The sequence below is a fragment of the Acanthopagrus latus genome, chromosome 16 (assembly GCF_904848185.1).
Source record: "Acanthopagrus latus isolate v.2019 chromosome 16, fAcaLat1.1, whole genome shotgun sequence".
In the NCBI taxonomy this organism is placed as follows: Eukaryota; Metazoa; Chordata; class Actinopteri; order Spariformes; family Sparidae; genus Acanthopagrus; species Acanthopagrus latus.
In genome coordinates, this window is record NC_051054.1 from 7935820 (window position 1) to 7956002 (window position 20183).

At 44.3% G+C, this 20183-nt stretch overlaps 1 protein-coding gene across 2 annotated transcripts; it reads left to right on the plus strand.

Moving 5' to 3' along the window:
* Positions 1-195: 195 nt before the first annotated feature.
* On the plus strand, positions 196-15130 carry tmem229b (transmembrane protein 229B). Of its 2 annotated transcripts, none has more exons than XM_037072441.1 (2): positions 196-1315; positions 10868-15130. In XM_037072441.1, the coding sequence occupies exon 2, from the start codon at positions 10921-10923 to the stop codon at positions 11515-11517; it is 597 nt and encodes a 198-aa protein (XP_036928336.1). In that variant the 5' UTR covers positions 196-1315; positions 10868-10920; the 3' UTR covers positions 11518-15130. The 2 variants fall into 2 exon arrangements, with proteins under 2 accessions (XP_036928336.1, XP_036928335.1); XM_037072440.1 differs by lacking the exon at positions 196-1315 and adding an exon at positions 3857-4021.
* The last annotated feature ends 5053 nt before the right edge of the window (positions 15131-20183 follow it).

Sequence of the window (20183 nt, forward strand, 5' to 3'; positions counted from 1 at the left end):
TTCATCCCACTGGAAGCCCGGTGAGAATACACAGTATTACTATTAAGACCTGAAAGGTTGAGGACGAGTTTGAACAGGAAGGAAGAAAGAAAGAAAGAAAGAAAGAAAGAAAGAAAGAAAGAAAGAAAGAAAGGTGTTTGGGAACAATGCATTTGTATGTTTTAGGAAAGTAAATTTATTTTAACTAAGAAATTCAAGTTACTGTTGAAAATCTACTGTCCCTTTTAACCTGTTTTCCGAGACTCCATCTCTCTATTTCTATGATGCATACAGCAGGAACAAGTGATGATAGTAAGTAATCTTTATAGGCACCATTAAGGTTAAAACACACTTAATCAAAAGCAGAGGCCACAGAATACAGTAAGGCTGCACGAGTGGAGGAATGAGAAAAAGTTTAAAGGTACAGTATGTAGGATTTCGGATGATTAAAGGGCGGGAATTGAATATAATATTCATTTCCAACGGCTAGAGAGCCACCACCTCCACCATGAGGTCCAACAGGAAAAGCAAGTGCCATTCCCTCATTTCTGACCCTGAATGAATGACGTATGCATCAACACGTTCAGCGACTTCTCCTGCCGCCAGATGCAGTCATACCGCCAGGCGTACAGCAGGTATTTCCCATTGGAAATAATCGTAAAACGCCGCCACGTGAGCTAAAAACGACTCAAAGACAGTATTTCATAGGGAATGGCTGCTGCTGATTGTGAGTCCAGTATGCATGGCTGGCAATTCACTGAGTGGTCTTCCTGTCAGCCATTTTGTCCCTCTCTCTACTTTAACTTCCAAGCATCAGGCACAAGGAGAATTTCTTGGGAAAATGTTCCAGTTTGTTTAAAGTCCTCACAACTGTTCCTTTACAAACATAGCCCATATATCTTATATATTAATGTGGGAGTTCCTGTTAAGTCACCCTCCACAACATTACAGTGTGTGTTTAATGTGAGCCTGTATACTGCAAAGTGACTGAGGAGGAAGAGGAGGAGGAGGAGGAGGGGGGACCCTCCATCCGGTGTGTGGAGGTCTTGCGCACTGCGCTCCGGCGACGAAATGGTTAACCAAAAAAAAAAAAAAAAAGAAAAGATGCAAGAGGTGCGTGAGTCTGTCTGAGCATGTGCTGCCGCCGCTGCCGCTGCTGCAGTGAAGTAAAATGTGTCAATTTCCAATCGGAGAGCAGAGGCACCGTGGAGGAGAAGCCGGGGACAGCAGGCGAGCCGCACACGGACACCGCGACATCCTGGACGAGCTCTCCGCGTGATGCGCTTCATCCGCCGGCCTGTGCGCTGAGGGAGACACCGCAGAGCTCGACCTGAAGGTAAAAACACACACACACACACACACACACACACACACACACACACACACACACACACACACACACACACACACACACACACACATACTGCACTGAGGATGATTCATGTCCCGTCTGCTGCCCGAGCCGACATGTAGCCAAACACGTCAGGCTCCAGGACGCGATAACAACGTGTGTGTGTGTGTGTGTGTGTGTGTGTGTGTGTGTGTGTGTTTAAATGATATTTACATGGAAACCGCGCTCGTCAGTCTTTTAATGACTGCCCTTGCCTGCAAGTTGGCAGCTGTGCAAAAGCGTGTCTATTTATTTATTTATTTAAAATTATGTCTCGTAAATTCACCGCACTGCAATACGAGCGACCCGGCTGCACATCCGGTCAGACCTCAGGATGCATTCGTGTGTGCTCGGCGTGTGTTTTCACGCTCAGCCGGGCTGTTGCACCTGTTAAAACATACACAGGACTGCGATGTTCGCTGAGAGAGAGGACTGCCAGCTGCAGCACGTGTTTTTAATGCTGTCTCATGGATTTCAGCGGGTCATTGCGAGGGATAAAAAGTGTTTTCCGAGTACATTTCTGCACATTTTTTTAAGGGGGGGGGTCTTTGGTGTGTATTCGTGGATCACCGCTCGGAGAGGAAGGTAACGCGTGATGCTGCAGCGGAGTCCCAGCAGCAGCAGCAGCAGCCGGGGCCTGCGCACTGGCCCGTAGTTTCCAAGGGACAAAAATAAGATGACTTTGGCCGTCCGGCGTTAACTGCAGTTCATCCACGGAGCCGATTCTTTCCCCGACAAGTGTTTTTGATTTCCGTTTATTTTGCTGCTGCGGAATGTGGTGCGTTTACGCAGGCCGTGCGTTGGATTTCCGAAACCTCCTCGTCGATTTACTCCATACAAGGCCCGCGCTTCACTGTCATTCTGGGGTGAGATAATCCCTCCTGAAGCCCTCTGTAGCCTCTATCCTCCCCCCCCACCTCTCTATTGACATCTCTGACCTATTTTTAACCCACGCACCCCTCCACAGCAAGGAATCCCAAAATGACCCCATGACGGAAGCAGAGGTTTCTACAAAAAAAAGAAGAGTCTGCCTCAGCTGCGTGGTCACTTCTCATCACTCTGCAGCTTATTTTATCAGACCATGTAGGGTGCGCTGGGAAAGGTGGCTGGCTTTAAGGTTAAAGGCACATATATGGACATTTTTCTTCGAGCAGAGTTTCCAAAGCGAAACGAGCGAGAACAGAGGTGGAGAGTCGTCACTAACTATGTGGTTTGTTCACTTTTTTATCCCCCCAAGCTTAGCAAAGTGTTTTCACCTGTGTCGGTTGGTTTGTCGGCAGAATTGTATGAAAACTACTCAACGGTTTTCCACAAAACTTGGATGGAGGACGGGCCACGGTCACCATTTGGTGCCAATTGGGATAAATGGATGGATTCAGGAACTTTTTCTCACTTTTTCCAACAGTGCGAGCTGTTTTTCTACATTTTTGTTGATTTCCCATTGAGTAATGTTTGGATCTTGATTAAAAGGCTGGCATATTTTAGGTAGCTTGTACCTGAGTGAGCACACAAGTGGACTGTTGGGCCTTGGCGGAGGTATACGCTCAACTGGGTAGATCTGATTCGTTATTGAAATATTAATATAAACCTCAGAAATTTAGTGAGAACACAATTTAGGTGCACCCAATTATGAGTGCATACATTTCTTAAAAGAACTAATGGTCAGATGAGTGTTTTTTTTTCTTTAAAGTTAAATCACAGCACACAAAACAAAACTCAAGTGCCTTACAAATAAATAAACCAGCCTCAAATGTGATAAGGTTTTTGTAAAGTCCCTTGAAGGATCAAAGAGTTTATAAAATAATCTTCAGAATGATCATGCTTCAAAGGCAGCTGTCTCCACGTCCGCTTGGTTTTGCATTTTCATTCTCTTTTTTTTAATCCGACCTGCTGAATATCAGGCGCACTTGACAGATTTTTGCGTGCAGGTGCGATCGAAGCAGACCCTCTCATATTGTTCCCATCTGACTTTGGGTTAAAACAGAACAAACGCTGAACGACATGCTAAATATTTCACTTTGTTCCGAAGCAGGTGACACTTTGGCTTGAAAACCTCCTTTGTTTTTATTTCTCAAAGATCTTTGTCCCTTAAACCTTTTTTCCGCAGAGCAGCCAGCATCAATTATGCATTGTCAATGATTGATTATAAAGCTTCTTTGTCTGATAACAGATTAACATGCGCATGCATCCCTCCATTAGAGGCATTACTCTCCAACAGCACCATGATGACCATGTCAGTAAATCTCCTGCTTTCTCTGTAGCTGGTCCAAGATTTTCTAATCTATGGAGCATGACCCACATGCTATTCAGGACAGAGGGCTTAGCTCCCACGTCTTAGGGTCTTTCATTAAACTGCAAACAGCTCAAGGGCCGTAATGAGAGTGAGGGGGAACAAAAAGGGGGGATGAGGGAGAAGAGAGGACACTTTCAGCAAAGGGTTGAACTGTAAAGGTCACTTTGTTTAGGTTTTGTGGATATTTATTGGGCGATTAAGAGACAGAGAGATGGGAAGTTACAGAGAAAGAGGAACAACAGAGGACCTCCCCCCAGCAGCCTTTGTATAACTGAGAACAGATTAGAAGTCAGTGTAGATCGTAACACGGTGTGCTCCCAGTCCAGAAGACACCAGCTGCTGGGATTAAATGTTCGCAGGTAATGTTTGTACAATTTTTATTTATTTATTTATTTATTTTTACCTTACTTTCATTTCTGGAGGTGATTTTGGTGAAGTTTCAGGCGAGAAGGCAGCCAAGCCAGTGACCGCGGTTCAAGACTGCGTTTCAGCATTTCTAAGTGTGACCCCACACTTTTTCCAGCGATTTCCTGGCGACAAAAAAGGATATTTTTGAGAAGAAGTGGGACATCTTCAGCCCTGGTGACAAAACATAACCTTCTTGGAGCCTTAACCAAGTGCTCCTTGTGCCTAAAACCTAACCAGAACATGAGCAAGGTGTTGTCGGAACATTAAAACGAAAACATATGTTGGCGACGTTCAGTCTGGCGAGATTGGGTTTCCATACAGATGTGTGAACAGACTCCACACTGCAGCATCCGTCTGTGTAATGGTGAAGGTCAAAATGATCAAGAGAGGTTTTTAATGTCCACACGTGACACCCAGCATCAGCAGAAAGTGACACCTAAAGCTGCCGGAACGCGTCCTTCATAAGAGCTGACGGTCGAATAGTTTTCGGAAAACACCCTCCCTCCCCTAACGTGACGTAGGAAGCGCTCCTTTTATAGTGTGTCAGAGTCGATAACTCTAAGAGCTGCTCTCATCACCGAACCGTTAGTGAGGATATTGGCTGATGCTGAGCTCCCATGAGACACCAAACCCTCTCCTTTAATCTTCAGTTTAGTTCTTTTCCATTAGAGCTGCAATAATTAGTTGATTTATCTAGTTCTCCATCTTAAATGTAAAGATTTGCTCCTTGTCTTTGTCACTGGCTGGTCATAAGAAGCAAAGTGATGATGAAAATAATCGGCTGTTGCAGCCTTATCTTCCATTCACCTACCAACAAAGCCAAATGCTTTTCATTTTTTATGTTTGTGTCTGTTTTTATTCCTTGAACCTGAGAAAAATTGGTTTTTGGACCAGGATGTTGCATTTTTCAAAATAACTCATGACGTGCTTGTAATGAAGTTACTGAACAAGTCGACGATGCGCTAAAACTCTCCAGTAAGTTCAAATATCACCTAATTTGATTGTAACACAGCCTCAAATACACGGAGAAGGAAATGGTTTTGATTTCTTAACCAGATTTATTGCATTCTTCTCATTTTTCTACTTATCCTGTTTGACAAAGTTGTATCCTGATTCCAACCCATTTTTGTGTGTGTTTTGGCTTGGTGCACCTCTAACAAGGATTAGTAACACAATCTTTTTAAAGGGGAATTATGTAATATAAAAACATTAATATGCTTCTATACAATGTTCAGGACAAAGGGGTTATGAACCCCAGGGAACCACAGATTTTATTTCTTTCCAAATCAATAGTGCCATTTGGATATGAACCCTCCTGAGTGCTGCCCGCTCCACTCTGTTTACGTAGAGCCCTCCTCCCGCTGAACCACTCTGCTTGTTTTGCTCAGGCTTTCACCTCGCGGATATAGAAAGGATGCCCACTGTAAAGTTATATGAGCCTCCGTCGGCTGTGGAGGCTTTTAGTCTCGGCTCTTATGGCGTCTCTCCAGCTCCATCTGAAGGTGTACTTGTTTGTGATATTCACATACTTCATGTGTCTCCAGGGCAGGCTGTGAATTAAGGGAGAGATGTGCTAGTTTGAAATTGTGCGATGAGAGTCATTCTCTACTTATAATTTTTTCATAGTATGAACTAAAGATGAACAATATGGATATTTCTTAAGACGAGACCAATATGCAATAGAAATCTGCTTCTCATTACTGATACCCACAAGATAGCCAATAATTTCACATTTTTGTATTTAAAAAGAAGTTTGTAAACTGTATTTTATGCACACTTGAGAGTTAACTTTGTTATCATCTATACTTCTAAGTTAAAGGTTTTAGCATTTCAAGTTCTGTACTCAGTTCTGGTACATCAGTTCATTTATTTACTGTAACATTGTTGTATAGTCACATTGAACTGGTGTTTAACGGTTCATGAGAAACAAATGATCAAAGTCGATACTGTAGAAGCAGTGATATCACCTTTTTTTTTTATTCCACACATTCTTCTTCCTTTTCAAAACCCAACGCCTACATTACCCACAATGCAACTTCGCCACTGAGTGACATCGTTGGAGGACACTTATTAGATGACATGCAGCTTCCTCTGGAGACAAAAAGGCTTCACACTTCTTTTTCTCACATGCAGTTGCACTCCCCAAGACCTGTTAACAGACTTAAGTGTGTAAAATTGGCGGCGTTACCCTTTAAATGATTGTGGCTATCGGTCCCTATGTGTGACATCACGCTTTATGACCTTTGCGACCCTTGGGAGCAGTTTTCATCCTCGAACATGTTTATTCCGAGCACACGTCGGCCTTTACTGATATCACAGCCCTGTTGTCTAACCCGAGATGCTGAAGGAGGCATGTGATGCTGCTCTGGTCAGAGTCAGCTCGCTGGTTCAGGGGTAATTGACCTGTCGGTGAAATTGATCGGGATCATTTTCTTGTTTTGCTTTGTGCTGCCTCGGGAGGTCCTCACTCCCCCCTCTCCCCCCCTCACTTGACATGCACCTTTCGTCACTCCCATGCAATGGAGGCAGATTTCATCAGGATCAATTAGTGCTGACTTAGGAGGCCATAAACCCGTCTCACTACAGATGTATTGTATTTGTGCAGAATCAGCTTTGAGGTTAGTAGAGCTGCATGGGTGCACTATTTCTTTTCCTCATTTCTTACTCATTTTGTAGATTTCTGTTAATTGACAGGGTTGGTTTTGCTGAGGATGTCATTATTTTGCTTATTTTACCTTATTTTTAGCAGCCGGAACCTGCAGATATTTAGTGTTTTTGCATCACAAATGACAAAAACAATGAATCGATCAGCAGATTTATCAATGATCAGTCACAGTAGCATCTCCTGGTCTCAGCTCATCAGTATCCCAGATGGCGTATGTCGGAATAATAAGGTAAAAAACAGAAACGGTAGCTTTTAAATCTACTGGAACAGATGTGAACCACGAGGGCACGTTTTCTGGCAGCTGCAGTTTCCATCACTGAATGAAGCAGCGGTCGGGTCACCTTGGTCACTGGCACTTAACTGCATTGGATACTGCTGGTTTTCTATACGCCACGCCGCAGCCTCCCGGGGTGACCTTCCAAAAGTCTGCATAGGCCCTGGGATCAGAGCCACAGTACGTGGACAGGGATTATTTCGTGATGAGAGGTCAGCGATGGGTCTGGTTTTTCAATTTAATCACAATGTCAGAGTTCACAGCTGTCAGCGGGCTGTCAGCGCAGTAAAGGCACATCTTTGTGTGTTGTATTTTTTTTTATTTTTTTTTATTCAACCTTGGCTGACACCCGTATCGGTGCGTTCTCTCCATGCTCGTCTTTGTTTACCTGCTGTCAGAGGAGTGTCTAACTGACAGATCTGTCTGTCAGGCTTGTTTTCAAACCGAAGTCTTTGTTCAGAGCCTGCTCTCGCACACTCCCTCGCTTTATGTTCCCTTTCTTCTTCATTTAAAAGCTCTCTCTGAGTTGCCGTCTTCCCTCGCTGTCCTCAGGCGCTTCCGTGGTTAGACTCCCCTCGCTTTCAGCTCAGACAGCCCCCTGCCTGCGCCGTTTCTCCCCACGGTCATCGAGAGGTTTCCAAAGCGGGCGAGCTCCATCACATTTGCCATTCTGATCACCATCACGCTGTGATGTCCCGTTGCGGGGGTTCAATAGAGTGCCCCGACGGAGCGGGTCGCCACAGCAAGAGCTGGCAGGAACCTTGCAGATCAATACTGTGGCCCCGATGGGAGAGCTGGTGGGGTGGTGGGTTGGTGGGCGATACCCTCCGACAGCCGCAACTACAGCAGCAGCAGCAGCTGCAGCAGCTGAATCAAATAGTGCCCAGTGTGTCAACTGTGTCATGCTGAGGCAACAAATCAATGAATATGCCCAAATACACACAGAAAGGGTAAGTGGGGGCATCCTGGACCCCGAGGCTTTTAAGATGCCGACTGTGTTATCACAGCAAACCAGGGTTGAGTCCGATGTCGTCTCAGATCTCACTCCCCTAATTTCCTGTGAGCAAAATGTGGTCTATCTCATGAAGGCAAAAATACTTAAAAAGGAGAAGTGAAAACCTGAAAACAGTAGATAGGGACTTACTTTAAAACATCCAAGTGTACCTGAAGTTTTTTCTTTCCTGTTGTCCAATATGGTGTCAGTGAGGCAGTAGTGTAAACTTTCAAAGTGACTACTGACAAAGTCCGGTTCAAAATAGGATGTTGCTTTCAGTTTCAACTTGCCCATGTTCACATAATGACACAATGAATGATGTGTGAGCATCCAGTCTTCATCAGAATCATCTGCCTGTGCAAGACTCTCAGGAACCTGTTCGCTCCGTCACAAAACTCTCTCTTCCTGAAAGCGTGGCATAAACAAAATCTGTCTTTGCACAGTAAACCATCTGAGAGACTTCTCCTGTGATCTGACCGGTTGTGTTGACAGTGTTAAATGCATTGCAGAGACCCGGAGAGGCTGCCAAACGTCTCAGGCAGTCATTATGATGATCCTGAATATACAGAAAAGAGGAACTGGAGATTGTATCATGGCAAACTGAACCAAAAACACAAATCTTCACACACCTAAAACATAAACAGGTGTGTAGGCGAAAAAGAAACCTCCCACACTTTGTCAATACTTGCAGCGATAAACGATTTCTGGCCATATGACGCTTCTAGAAGTCGACCTAGTTCATCCTCCCCTGAAATACAGCCATTCATCATGGATACCAACGATGAAAACTAATGTCCAGAAATGCAACATTCAAAACACATGCGGTGAAACGTAGATTGTCTGCAAGCTTTCTTCTTAAATCTCTTCTTATTGGCAACCACCTAGTTTTAAGACACTTAAAGGCTTTTTAATTCAGCAAAATAGGAAGATTTTATTTCAGGCAGCTACCTGAAAAGCACCCATCGGCTTCAAGATGAGGAAACTGAAGTATTTCAAAAGTTCCTAGGTGTTCCCCCGTTTCCAGTCTTTATGCTGAGCTCAGCTAATCGGTATCAATCTAAAATTTTAAACTATTCCTTCAAACTCTCTCGTGTTGATGGTCATGTGATTGAGTTATTTAACACAAAGGTCAAAGGGGAAAATGTCACTGTAGCATCCTTTACCATAAAAAGCCACAAATCTGAGACATTTTGATGTGATGACGCCACTCCGCTGCCTCCGAGCATGGTTCAAACATTATGCTCTTTCTGCAAAACACTGCTTGAATAGGGGAGAATAGCGGGAGAGTTTCCCAGGCAGGCAGTGAAAAAGATGGCATAAAAAGGTTTTAGGGAGGTCAGTTGGTCCATTGCTGTGGCCCAGTTCCTCACATGAAACCCTTGTTCCTTGTTTGGGAGAAATGTGCTAATCCCCATGGGCCCACTCTGGGTCCCTGCCAGCCTTTGAAGACAAAAAGGGCCAAAAAAAATCGGCTTTTGTTCTTCAAACAGGCTTTTGTACTCCTAACCTCTCTCTGAGCTTGTATTTTACAGCTCGGTTATGATCCTTTGTATAATGTCCGCTGTTATGACACAGTTTCCTCTGGAGACATTGTATAGTAGACGATATACACACTCAGCGGCTCTCTCAGCCTATGGGGTCTTTGAACTCCTCGGTATGATGCCGTTTGCCTTCAGTGTTGTTTTAATAGACACGCGGCGTGATAAATAGAGTAGAGGAAGGATCCGGCCCTTGCGTGGGCCTCCTGACACCTGATACCAAAGCCTGCGTGCGTCAAGCTGCGGGATCTGGAAAAAGAGCGCATGATGTAGGCAGTCAGATGATAAAGCTATACCTTACATAAGAAAACCCCCTCAGTCAGTCAGTAAATAGCATCAGCTGAGGGAAGGCCATAGAGCTGAGGAGCTCCTCAGCGCTGCGGTCTCTAATTTCATGAGTTTCATTGCCTCGTCCTTAATTGAACTTTGGCGCCATTCACAGTCGAAGCTGTAAAACATTCCAGCTCGGATTGATCTGGCAACACCCGTGGTCACTGATGATAACACCGAGCGAGGGTTAACGCTCCAGCAAACGCTGGAGGAGCTGCTGGTGTACCTCGTGGTAGATAATGTATGAAATGTGTGCGTAAACAGGCTTGTGTCGAGCAACCTAAAGGGTTCACTGAGGTCTATTTACCCTGACTGACGTGGGGAGGCTCCAGACTGTTGAGTCGTAAAGATTTGAAGATGTTTGAGCGGCTCAATTTCATGAGATATCCTTGTCGTGTCCTTGTCTCACTGGATATTTGTGTTGAGAGAAGAAGATATTATGGCTGATAAGTCATGTTGTGTTCTTGGTTATATATAGGAAGTTTCCCTGTTGTGTAAAATTTGCTCCTGGCGCCAGGACTAATTAAGACGATGGAGGCTGCTGACCAGACTATTCATCAAAGACCTGAAAGAAAACATTTATTCATCATGTCTGTTTACAGTGGAGCCAAACAAGAAGTCAGTCAGTATGGTGCCACGCACAGCATGATACGTAAAACTGATCCTCTCTTTTGGTTTTTTCACAATAAAAGTCACCAAATGTTTTGCCGATGGAATGCTTTTAATGTGAAGCAGCAGTGCCAGGATGTTCTGCTTGAACCATTAGTAATGATGAGCTGATATCAATGAGAAAAAAAAGATTTTTCGGCCTCGATATTCAGCCAGGCCAATAATCGGTGTGTCCCTTGTATAGAGAGGCAACTCCTGAATGGAAACACATTGAATGGCTGTCGTAGGAAGAGCGCATCAAAAACAGGGTTTGATTTAAGTGTGAGTCGATATATAAAAACCTCTATGTCACTTTCTTACATCTTTCTTTCTCTCCTCTCCCCTAAGACCTGACATCTGAGCAGCAGCGATACAAGAATTGCGTGAAATCGAGAGCAACGATGGTGACCCTGGAAACCCCGGAGGCTCCTGTACCTTTGACGCCGCTGTCGCGCTGGTACCTCTACGCCATCCATGGCTACTTCTGCGAGGTCATGTTCACGGCCGCCTGGGAGTTTGTGGTGAACTGCAACTGGAAATTCCCCGGCGTGACCAGCGTGTGGGCGCTCTTCATCTACGGTACCTGCATCCTCATCGTGGAGCGGATGTACCTGAAGCTGCGCGACCGCTGCCCGGTGCTGCTGCGCTGCATCATCTACACTTTATGGACGTACCTGTGGGAGTTCGGCACGGGGCTGCTGCTGCGCCAGTTCAACGCCTGCCCCTGGGACTACTCCGAGTTTCGCTACAACTTCATGGGACTCATCACGGCCGAGTACGCCGTGCCCTGGTTCTGCGCCTCCTTCATAGTGGAGCGCCTGGTTATCCGCAAGACCCTGCGGCTGCGCTTCCACGAGGGGCCCGAGGACGGCTGGTCAAACCATCGGTCAGATGACGGGGGCGGAGGGACGGCGAGAGGAACTGTGGGCGGGGGCAGGAGGAGAGAGAGGAGCAGGGGGGCGGCGAACGACGCCAACGGCTACCTGAAAGGAGAGTGAACCAACGGAAAGGACACAATCTGAAACCAGCCCAATCACCCTGCTACACCTCCTCTACCGTTCTCAGCCACTTTTTTCATAAGCAGTCGTCCCCCTTAACCGTCTGCGGGGGCGACAAACAGACAGCTGTGTAGACTGGGCTGGTGTGCAGAGAGGTGTACAGAGTATCAGAACAGCCAGAAAACAAAAAAAAACCCTAACCGGGGCCTCAAAACACCCGAAATCACTCACTGTGCAGAGGCACAATAACTCCATGCTGCTGTGTTTGCCGCATCTCATAACACACCCGCCTATTTCCATGTGGGGGTTGACCTTAAGGAGATCAGGATATCTAGAGTCCCAGACACTGCGAAGAACTCGGGATTTAAAAAAAAACCCAAAACAAATGTTGCAAAAATTAGTGTTATCATCCTGCAGAGGAACAAATTCAAGGACATTATTTCCGTTTTTCAGGGGCATATCAGAGAGAGGAGCGCTTGCTGTATAGAGATCCTAACAAACAGTAGCTACAGCTGTAACGTGTTCTTTTTAAAAATGTACATATTGTCCTTTTAGTATTATTCAGAGTACTGTAGTAATGTAGCTACGAGAAGCTCTTTGAGAACATCCTGTCCACTCCGATGCAACGCTCCACGTGTCAGCCTACATCGTAAAGAATGTTTTTTTTCTGCAGTTAGTGAATACCCACAATGCCTGGAAAAAAAATGCATGATTAAAGTCGTCTTCCAGTATAATAATCGTGTTTCTACGGAGCTCATTCAGCAGTCGTACTGTACGTCGCACGGTTCGGGCATGGGGGGGAGGGCGACACAAGCCGGTCGAAAAGTTACCAAGGTCAATTTTTTATTTCCTCCTGACAGCATGCTGACGTGTCCTTGAGCAAGACACCGGACCCTCAAACTGCTCCTGGTGAGCGGGTCATGGCCTTTGCATGGCAGCTTCCTCCGCCATTGCTCTGTGAACGGATGGGTGTGTGTGTGTGTGTGTGTGTGTGTGCATGCAGGCATTTTAAGGTGCAAAACAAATGCAGTCCATTTACGGTAATAGCAGGGGTGCTGTTCTGTTAATGGTAATGATTATGAGTCATGAGCAGCGGCGTAAAGCACCACACTTTCAGCTAATTTCCTTTTTTTACAGCTTTTCCCAAAACCTGTTCGCGACCCGCTGAGTGCACATCCATTTTGTGCTCTTCAATGTCAGATCTGTCCAGGTCACATTTCTTAATTCTACGCGTTCGTCAGTAAATTCCTTTCCAGTCATCAAATCTACCTGTGAGACAATGCTTCGACAAAGTGTTACTTGAACAAGTCCTGCTGAATTCCCCTGTTACACTGCACGTGGTCACATTCACGAGCGTGTTGTCGGCCGTCAGGTTTTTCTCGTCGTTGTCATTGACCTTCTCCTCCTTTTATTTACGTCACAGTTCATTTGTTGAGCATGTGAAGTGAAGAGCAGGACAAATGCAGCTGACTGAGGTGATTGTTTGGTGAGTGTTGGCATTTGCTGTTAATGATCTGTGAGTTGCAATGGATTCGGTTTTTGACTGACACGTGAGACAGGCTACAAGTTTAAAGGAGCAATTCGTAAGATATGGCCAGAGTTTTAGTTTAAAACTTTCAAAAAATTTCAAATGTGCAGAAATGTAGACCCAGCACGTCCTGTCTCGTAGTTCCTCTTTGTACCACAGGAGGCAATAGTCTGAATCAATTAGCTACTTGAAACTACTAAATGAAGTAAAACTTCAACCCTCCCTGTCAGGTTTCTCTCTCATGTTGACCCAAGATGAGCTTAATTGCCTCACAACTTCAAACCCAACCATAAATCAAAACATGTCATCCAAGCAGTTTTAGGCCCTGAACTGATAGACACTGGTCGCTACAAGCGCAGCTGCTTCAAAGTGCATTGGAAAAGCATGTTTTGGGCAAAACCATCATTTTTGATTAGTAGAAACAGTGGTGCCACTCTGCACTCTGAGCTGAAAACATATCAAAAAACAACAGTTCTAGAGAGGTTTCTCAAATGTCTTTGGCCACCTCCGGTGTGGTCAAAATAAATCCTCAATTCACAGAGTAAGATGTGAAAATATTCCTGTAAATCACCTCCGTACAGTATCTGTCAGTCTCAGAAGCTGTTTAAGTTCCAGTCTGGTGTCCAGCCATGTTTAGTGGGAGGCCAGCTGACCCCCCTCCGTCATCCGAGCGTGCAGTACTCCAGTCAGCTAATGGGTCCACTTTGCTCCACGGCTACCTGAGCTTCTTAACATGACAACAGCTAATCAATACAGCCAGAGCAAAGAGTACACTGAGCAGCAGTTAACACTTATACTGCCCTCTATAATTTAGGAGTTCCCCTCGAATTCTGGCCAATTCTTACAAATTACGCCTTTAAGTATAAAATAAACTGATCCTAAAATGCTCAAAGTAGGTAGTCTTAGAGTAAATGGATTTGCAAAGGTCTTAACCTCACAGCACTCATGTCTTACGAGCTATCGGCCGGCAGGTGAAAACCCACACAGAATAATGCTCATGTGCATCACGTGACTTCCTCTGCTCTGGAAGTAGAAAGATCAATCGCTGTACTCTCACCTTCATGCATTCAGGAGCTGATGGTAATGTGAGTCGATTGGATCTGGTGCTACTGGGTCGAGCAAACTTCCCCGCTCTGTACGATTCAAAGGTACAAGGAGGACTGAGAGCGTGAATGAAGCGTATGTTTTTCCTCAGGGGGAACATTTATGTGGTAGATTCGATCACGATGCTCGTGCTGACGATTGTTGAGATGAGCTTTCCCCCTCATATTTAACTGATGATATAAAAAAATGCCAAAAAACCCCCCCAAACAAACAGATCGAAATCCACGTTTCCACGACTCTACTGGACATCGTAAAAGGTGTGACCTTCATCATTGTGGCTGCAATGGCGTGCAGTGCTTTCCCCCGACTGCCTCTGCAAGTCCCAAGTGGAGATGGGAGCTGTTCCACATGACAGGTGAACTGCTGCCACCTAGTGGATGAATCAAAAACTGCCACTAAAGCTTGGACAAGAAATAAGAAGAAAAAATGTCCACAAACACACAAAGATCAAGAATCCTTAGGATCAAAAAGTGGGAGGATATCATTTTTAAAATTTTTATTTGAATGTAATTTTTGGTACGCATATGTTTTAATTTCTTACATGAATTTAACAGGCTTAAAAGCAATAGAGGCTTCTGACCCAGCAATGATTACCCAGCTCAAGGCTGTTTTAAAAAAAAAAAAAAAGAAAAGAAAAAAAAATGTACTAAACTACATTATGAAAACTGATATGCAGCAAATATTTTATCCAATTCTACTGCTTTCAATGAGACAAATCACAAAAAATATGCAAGTGTATTTGTTCTCTGCAATATGTGCGAGAAGGAGTATTAGATGAGTGTGTATAGTGTGTTCCTACAGAGACGCCTTCTCTGTATGTGTATGTGCATGTAAAGTATGTTAACACTGAACTGATTCTCTGGTATTTTTACCTCGAGGCTGCATGCCCAAAAAATTTTCAATTTATCCTCCAGACTGATTTTAATCCAAGTGATTACTAGCCCCATGTACTGTAACGGTTGCTTCTTTTCTTCTTTTTTTTTTTTTTTAAAAAAACATTTAAATGTACATGTTTTTAGTGAAACGACTGTACTGTATATCGCTCACTTTTGATTATGTTCCATGTATGATTTATCAAACTTTATAGTTTAAATTAAATGTATTTATTTGATCATAAACATCTGTGTGTTTGCCGGAAACCTGTTTTATTTCAGTCTGCTGATGCATAGGCATGAAATGTGACTAAGTATATGTATTTCCATTTTCTGCTTCTTCCACCCAACAACATGTTGGGAACAAACACTGTATTTTAACACCACTACTGAAGTAATTGATTACATTGCAGATTACATGCTGCATCTGAGCCGAACTAGTGAATAATTTGAACTGATTTATTTCATTGGCAAGTTTGGAAAAAAAACAACAACAAAAAAACCCCCAGAAGGATGCAGAATATCAAGTCTGATATCACAATCTCTTAACTTAAAAATGCTCTCGATTTGTTTTGTTGTCGAGTCCATTTTGCAATATTTCTGTGACAAAAATATTTTGGCACCTCATACAAGTATTGCCCAAATACCTGATTACTGACGTCCATATTTAATAGCACTGTGGCTGTGGGGTCGCTCAAGCCATCACTTTAATCCAGACAGAAATATCTTAACAGCTGGTGAATTGATTGTCATAAGACTTCTACAAATATGATGTTTGTCATGTCACGCCTCCTAAAAGGACAAATGAAAGGTGAACTTGAACAGTTTTGTAACACAGTTGTCAAATTTGTCATCTAAATGACTTTCCGATAGCCAGAATATAACCTGTACCTTGGGGCATTACATTATTTACCTTAGCAAAATATAGGTAGTTGTTACAAGTCAACTCCAAATGAGCTCTTCCTTTTTCCATTATATTTAGTTAAATCAACAGATAAAATGATCGATATTGACTTTACCTTTAAATATAAACACCTCCACCATATAATATTTGCATGAATCGTACCTCATGTTCCTTTTATTGGCTGATAAAGGGAAATAAAAAAAGGGGGGAAAAAAAGGGCTATTACATTTAAAGCCGCAGTACCTCAATCTGTCCACATGATGGCTCTTTTTCATCAAGAAAGACAAAGCAGCTGTGTGTTCAGGCACCATGAGGACGCAGGTGGATCCTGAGTCATGAGTCTGCATTTAAAGGTTTGTCAGTGGAGCAGTTTTTATGACCGGGCTTTTTACGCAACAGACGAAGATTGGCTTAAAATTCAACCCAGTATTCAGGACAGTTGTATACATTCGTGTGAAGCTCCACACCCCCTCATTTCAGTCAATATTACAAGTTCACACCTTTTTGAATTGAAGCTGTTTTTTGCATTAAATAAGTATAATAAACTCCATTCATTAACTTAAATAATGCTGCGTTGACAGATTTGTGTTCAGTGGAGGCCTCTGGCGCAAATTTCCAACTCCTCCCTGTTCTGCCGCCACACCTTGAACCAGGTTATGAGAATCTGGGTCGTCTACCTGTCCTGGCAAATCCTTTAATTGACTGCAAGTCCTCTGTGGCCCCCGGGGCCCTCCAGTAAACCATGCTTACCTACCTGTGCGAGGGCGTGTCCACTTCACACACTCTGCTGCGCTAATGGCATGAACCCTGCTGCGGCCCTGCCTCGTTTGGCTCCGTCAGCATGTGGCTTCATCGCGCCTGCTCCAATCAGTCAGTGGCACTCCAAATATGGAGTCTCGCAACCTGCAGTCTGTGCAGCGGAGACGACAAGTGTCGGCCCTGGGGTGGACTTCAGGGCCTGTCTTGTGAGTGTGTTGTGCGCTCACGTGTAGTGTGTGTTGCACTTCGAGTTTCACAGTGCTGTTGTTGTGTGACTTCATTGTTCTCAGTGTCGGGTTTCCAGTTTGCTCAACAGGAAATGGAGATAGACTGAAGTCAAGGGATTAATATAAAGCAGCTTGTGTCCTGACCTCAGTGAAACTATGTGTCAAGGAAGAAACCGAAATGCTTCAACAGAGTAACAATCACTTCAGCTGCAAATTACGATGCACTTTTGGTATAAGAAAAGTGTTTGAAGCTCTCTTCTTGTCTCAGAATTTGTATAGATGTGAGACTTAAAGCATCTCTAATCTTTTTAGACCTTTCACATGTTCGGGGTGAGGATCATCAAACCCAACCCGGCCAGTTTATTGGAAGCAGGGTGTCCATCGGTACAGGCTTTAGAGATGCGGAAAAACAGAAAACATGAGAAAAACAGGCCAAATTCCTTCATTAGCTGAAGTGTCGGCCTGGTATGTGCATCGACTCAATGATGGAAGAAGTGATCTATTCTTTCATCGTTCCCTTAAATATAATATTTAAGAATTCTGCTCTAAAATGTCTAAAAAAACCTCAACCATTGTTATGAGTTTTTACTGAGTTTGCTCAGGATGACGGTGCGTTTCATTTGGTCGCCTGCTGCGACTTTGGCAAACAAGACCGAACCTACTGGGAATCAAACTGTCAAACATTACCTCGTCTTGGAACATTTGAGCCTGAGTCACATCCCGTAGATTATTTTTTATCAGCATTGGTGGCTGTTTGATGGTGCGTACACCACCAGGGAAGGTACCAAAGTGTGTGTGTCTGTGTGTTTACATTTAGTTCAACTCTCAGTGAACTCAGCACTCACCAGACACAAGGTTCTCTGTCTTAATCCCAAAAGTTCAAAAGTCAACTCTGAGCTCTCCCATGTCAGTAAACGGCTCCAGATCAGTTAATCAATCTGACGTGACTGCGGGTGTTTATTCCCCCAGGAGCTCTGGCTCTGCACCGACTCTGTCCTCTAGAGCCGGCCAGCAGCAGATCAAATTTAAATGAATTTATGTAAGAAATGTATGGGAGAAAGGTCTCTCGGTGGTGGAACTGTTAAAGTCATTAAGTGCATTTCTATCCACCGGTTTTCATTTCGTCATCCCTTACCTGACCGGAGAATTGGTACCACCATGACTCACCGACTCCTCATTTAGCATTACAGACAGAGAGGCACATACATTTGTATTTCTTTAACTGATTTCCTTGAAAAAGTGTGAACATTTGTGCACTTTTTGGATGGAAACTCAGCAACTGATATGCGACAAGGGGGTCCAAATAGTCGGATAGATAGATTTTTTTTTCTTTTGAAGCAGATGTCAGATAAGTATGGTGAAGAAATGTACTGTATTCACTGCATGTGTCTGTTTTGTGATTTTTAGTCGACAAACTGCAACGGTGTTTTAAAAGATTGCTGGACCGTTGAGTCCTGGGACGTGGTGGGGCGAGTGACGGCGTCATGGTACATTCGCTTAGCGTCAGTGAGGGTGTGGTGGTGGGGGGTGGTGGGGTGGGGTGGGGGGTTTGCGGAGGTTTGGAGCTGACAAAATGAATAGTTCCATCAAATCAGGGCAAGACCTTAACATTTGCATTTCCACTGAATCAGAGCCGGCGGAGAAAGAGAACCTCCATTGAGGGGAAACTTGCCTGACGTGTGAATGAGCGAATGCGTCAGGCCTTTGCCGAACACATTCATGCCTTCACAGCTTTGGACAGAGTCTGGGCCTTTCTCTCAGATCCTGCTGGAAAACTAACTCGGGGCCCTTTTTTAGTCACTTTTTCCCTCCATGTAGGCTGCTTGGCAGTCAGGCCCTCCTGCAGTCAGGAGTTGGACTAGCAGCGGAGTGAGAATGGCTCGTTGATCTCACGCTCTTCTTCCTCCTGACCTCACTGTGCTGCGTGTCTTCAAACACACACTCAGCCGAGAGCCAAAAAGATCTTTGACAGTTCCGCTCTTGAATTGGGGAAGCAGAAGACGTTACACCCACCCAAGCCCCACTTTGGGCGGACTACTTTTCCAGGATGGACGTATTCACTCACTGTCTTGATGTAAAAATGATACCAAGCTGATGCATCAATTGGCAACAGCTTTGAATCAACAGAAATGAAAGTCCCCCTCCACTCGAGTGTGTTTTACTCTTTGTTACCTCACAGTGACTTTTGGCTGTTTGCAGCAGCATCTGCTGAAGAAGTAATTTTTTTTCTGAGCTCACCTTGAATTTCCATTTTGAGTTTTGTAATATTGCAACCCGCCTGAAAGTTCAAGCATCAAGTTCATAATCAGTCGATGATTGTTTTAAAATCGCGTAGTAGCCTTCGAAAAAAAAGAATCAAACTATTTTTCTAACAAATTCTAACTGGGTAACTGACCTTTTGAGGCACTGTCATGGTTTGAACTTTTGGTTTAGTTTCATCATGCTTTATTTTGAAAGTCTCCCCTCGTGTTGTTTCTCACTTCCTCCCTTTGTCCTTTTCTTGCCTTTTTTCCTGTTCACCTGTGTTTCATTTGTTAATCAGTCAAAGTCACTATTTGTCAGTTTGTCTATTTTCATCATGTCTAACAACAGTCATACATTATGGAATAGTTGTACTTATGGATTGAATTGCAGTGAAAACTAATGATCCCCCTCGTAGCCGGGGACCCCCTCGAGCCCTCTCAAGGACCCCACTTCGAGAACCACTGATCTTACAAACCACCTTTTATGAGGCACTTCGACATCGCTTGTGTTCCAACTAAGCAGAGCTGATTTGAGGATTTTTCCTCAGCCTCTCCTCTTGCCCAGGTGTATTCCCTGAGGTGACCTCTAAAACACGACCACTCACTATCCATTTCCCGTCTCGAGGCATGTGAAATGAGACACTCCGGGTCTTAACGATGGAGTCTTCCGAGGGCCCCGGGATGACGGATGTTTGGCAGAGTCTCTTTCGCGCCAGTTAGTAAAATTTCACTTCATATCTGGCACGGCTCCAGTGTAAAGCCACAACAACAGGCAGCAGGTTTTTATGCATATTCAATATTGACAGTTTGAACCTGCGGCCAGCTGTAGCGCTCGAGAAACCTGCCGTTTTGTTAACGGCCACGGCTTATCTCCTGCAAGGCTTTGCATAACGGGAGGGAACGGCACTTTCCCACGCTGCTTTACATGTCTTTTATTTCAGGAGCAATCGTTTGAAGTAGGCGCTAAATAAATCTGCAGAGGTAACAACTGAAGATTAAGTGTTATTACCAAACCCTCGACTGAGGTGC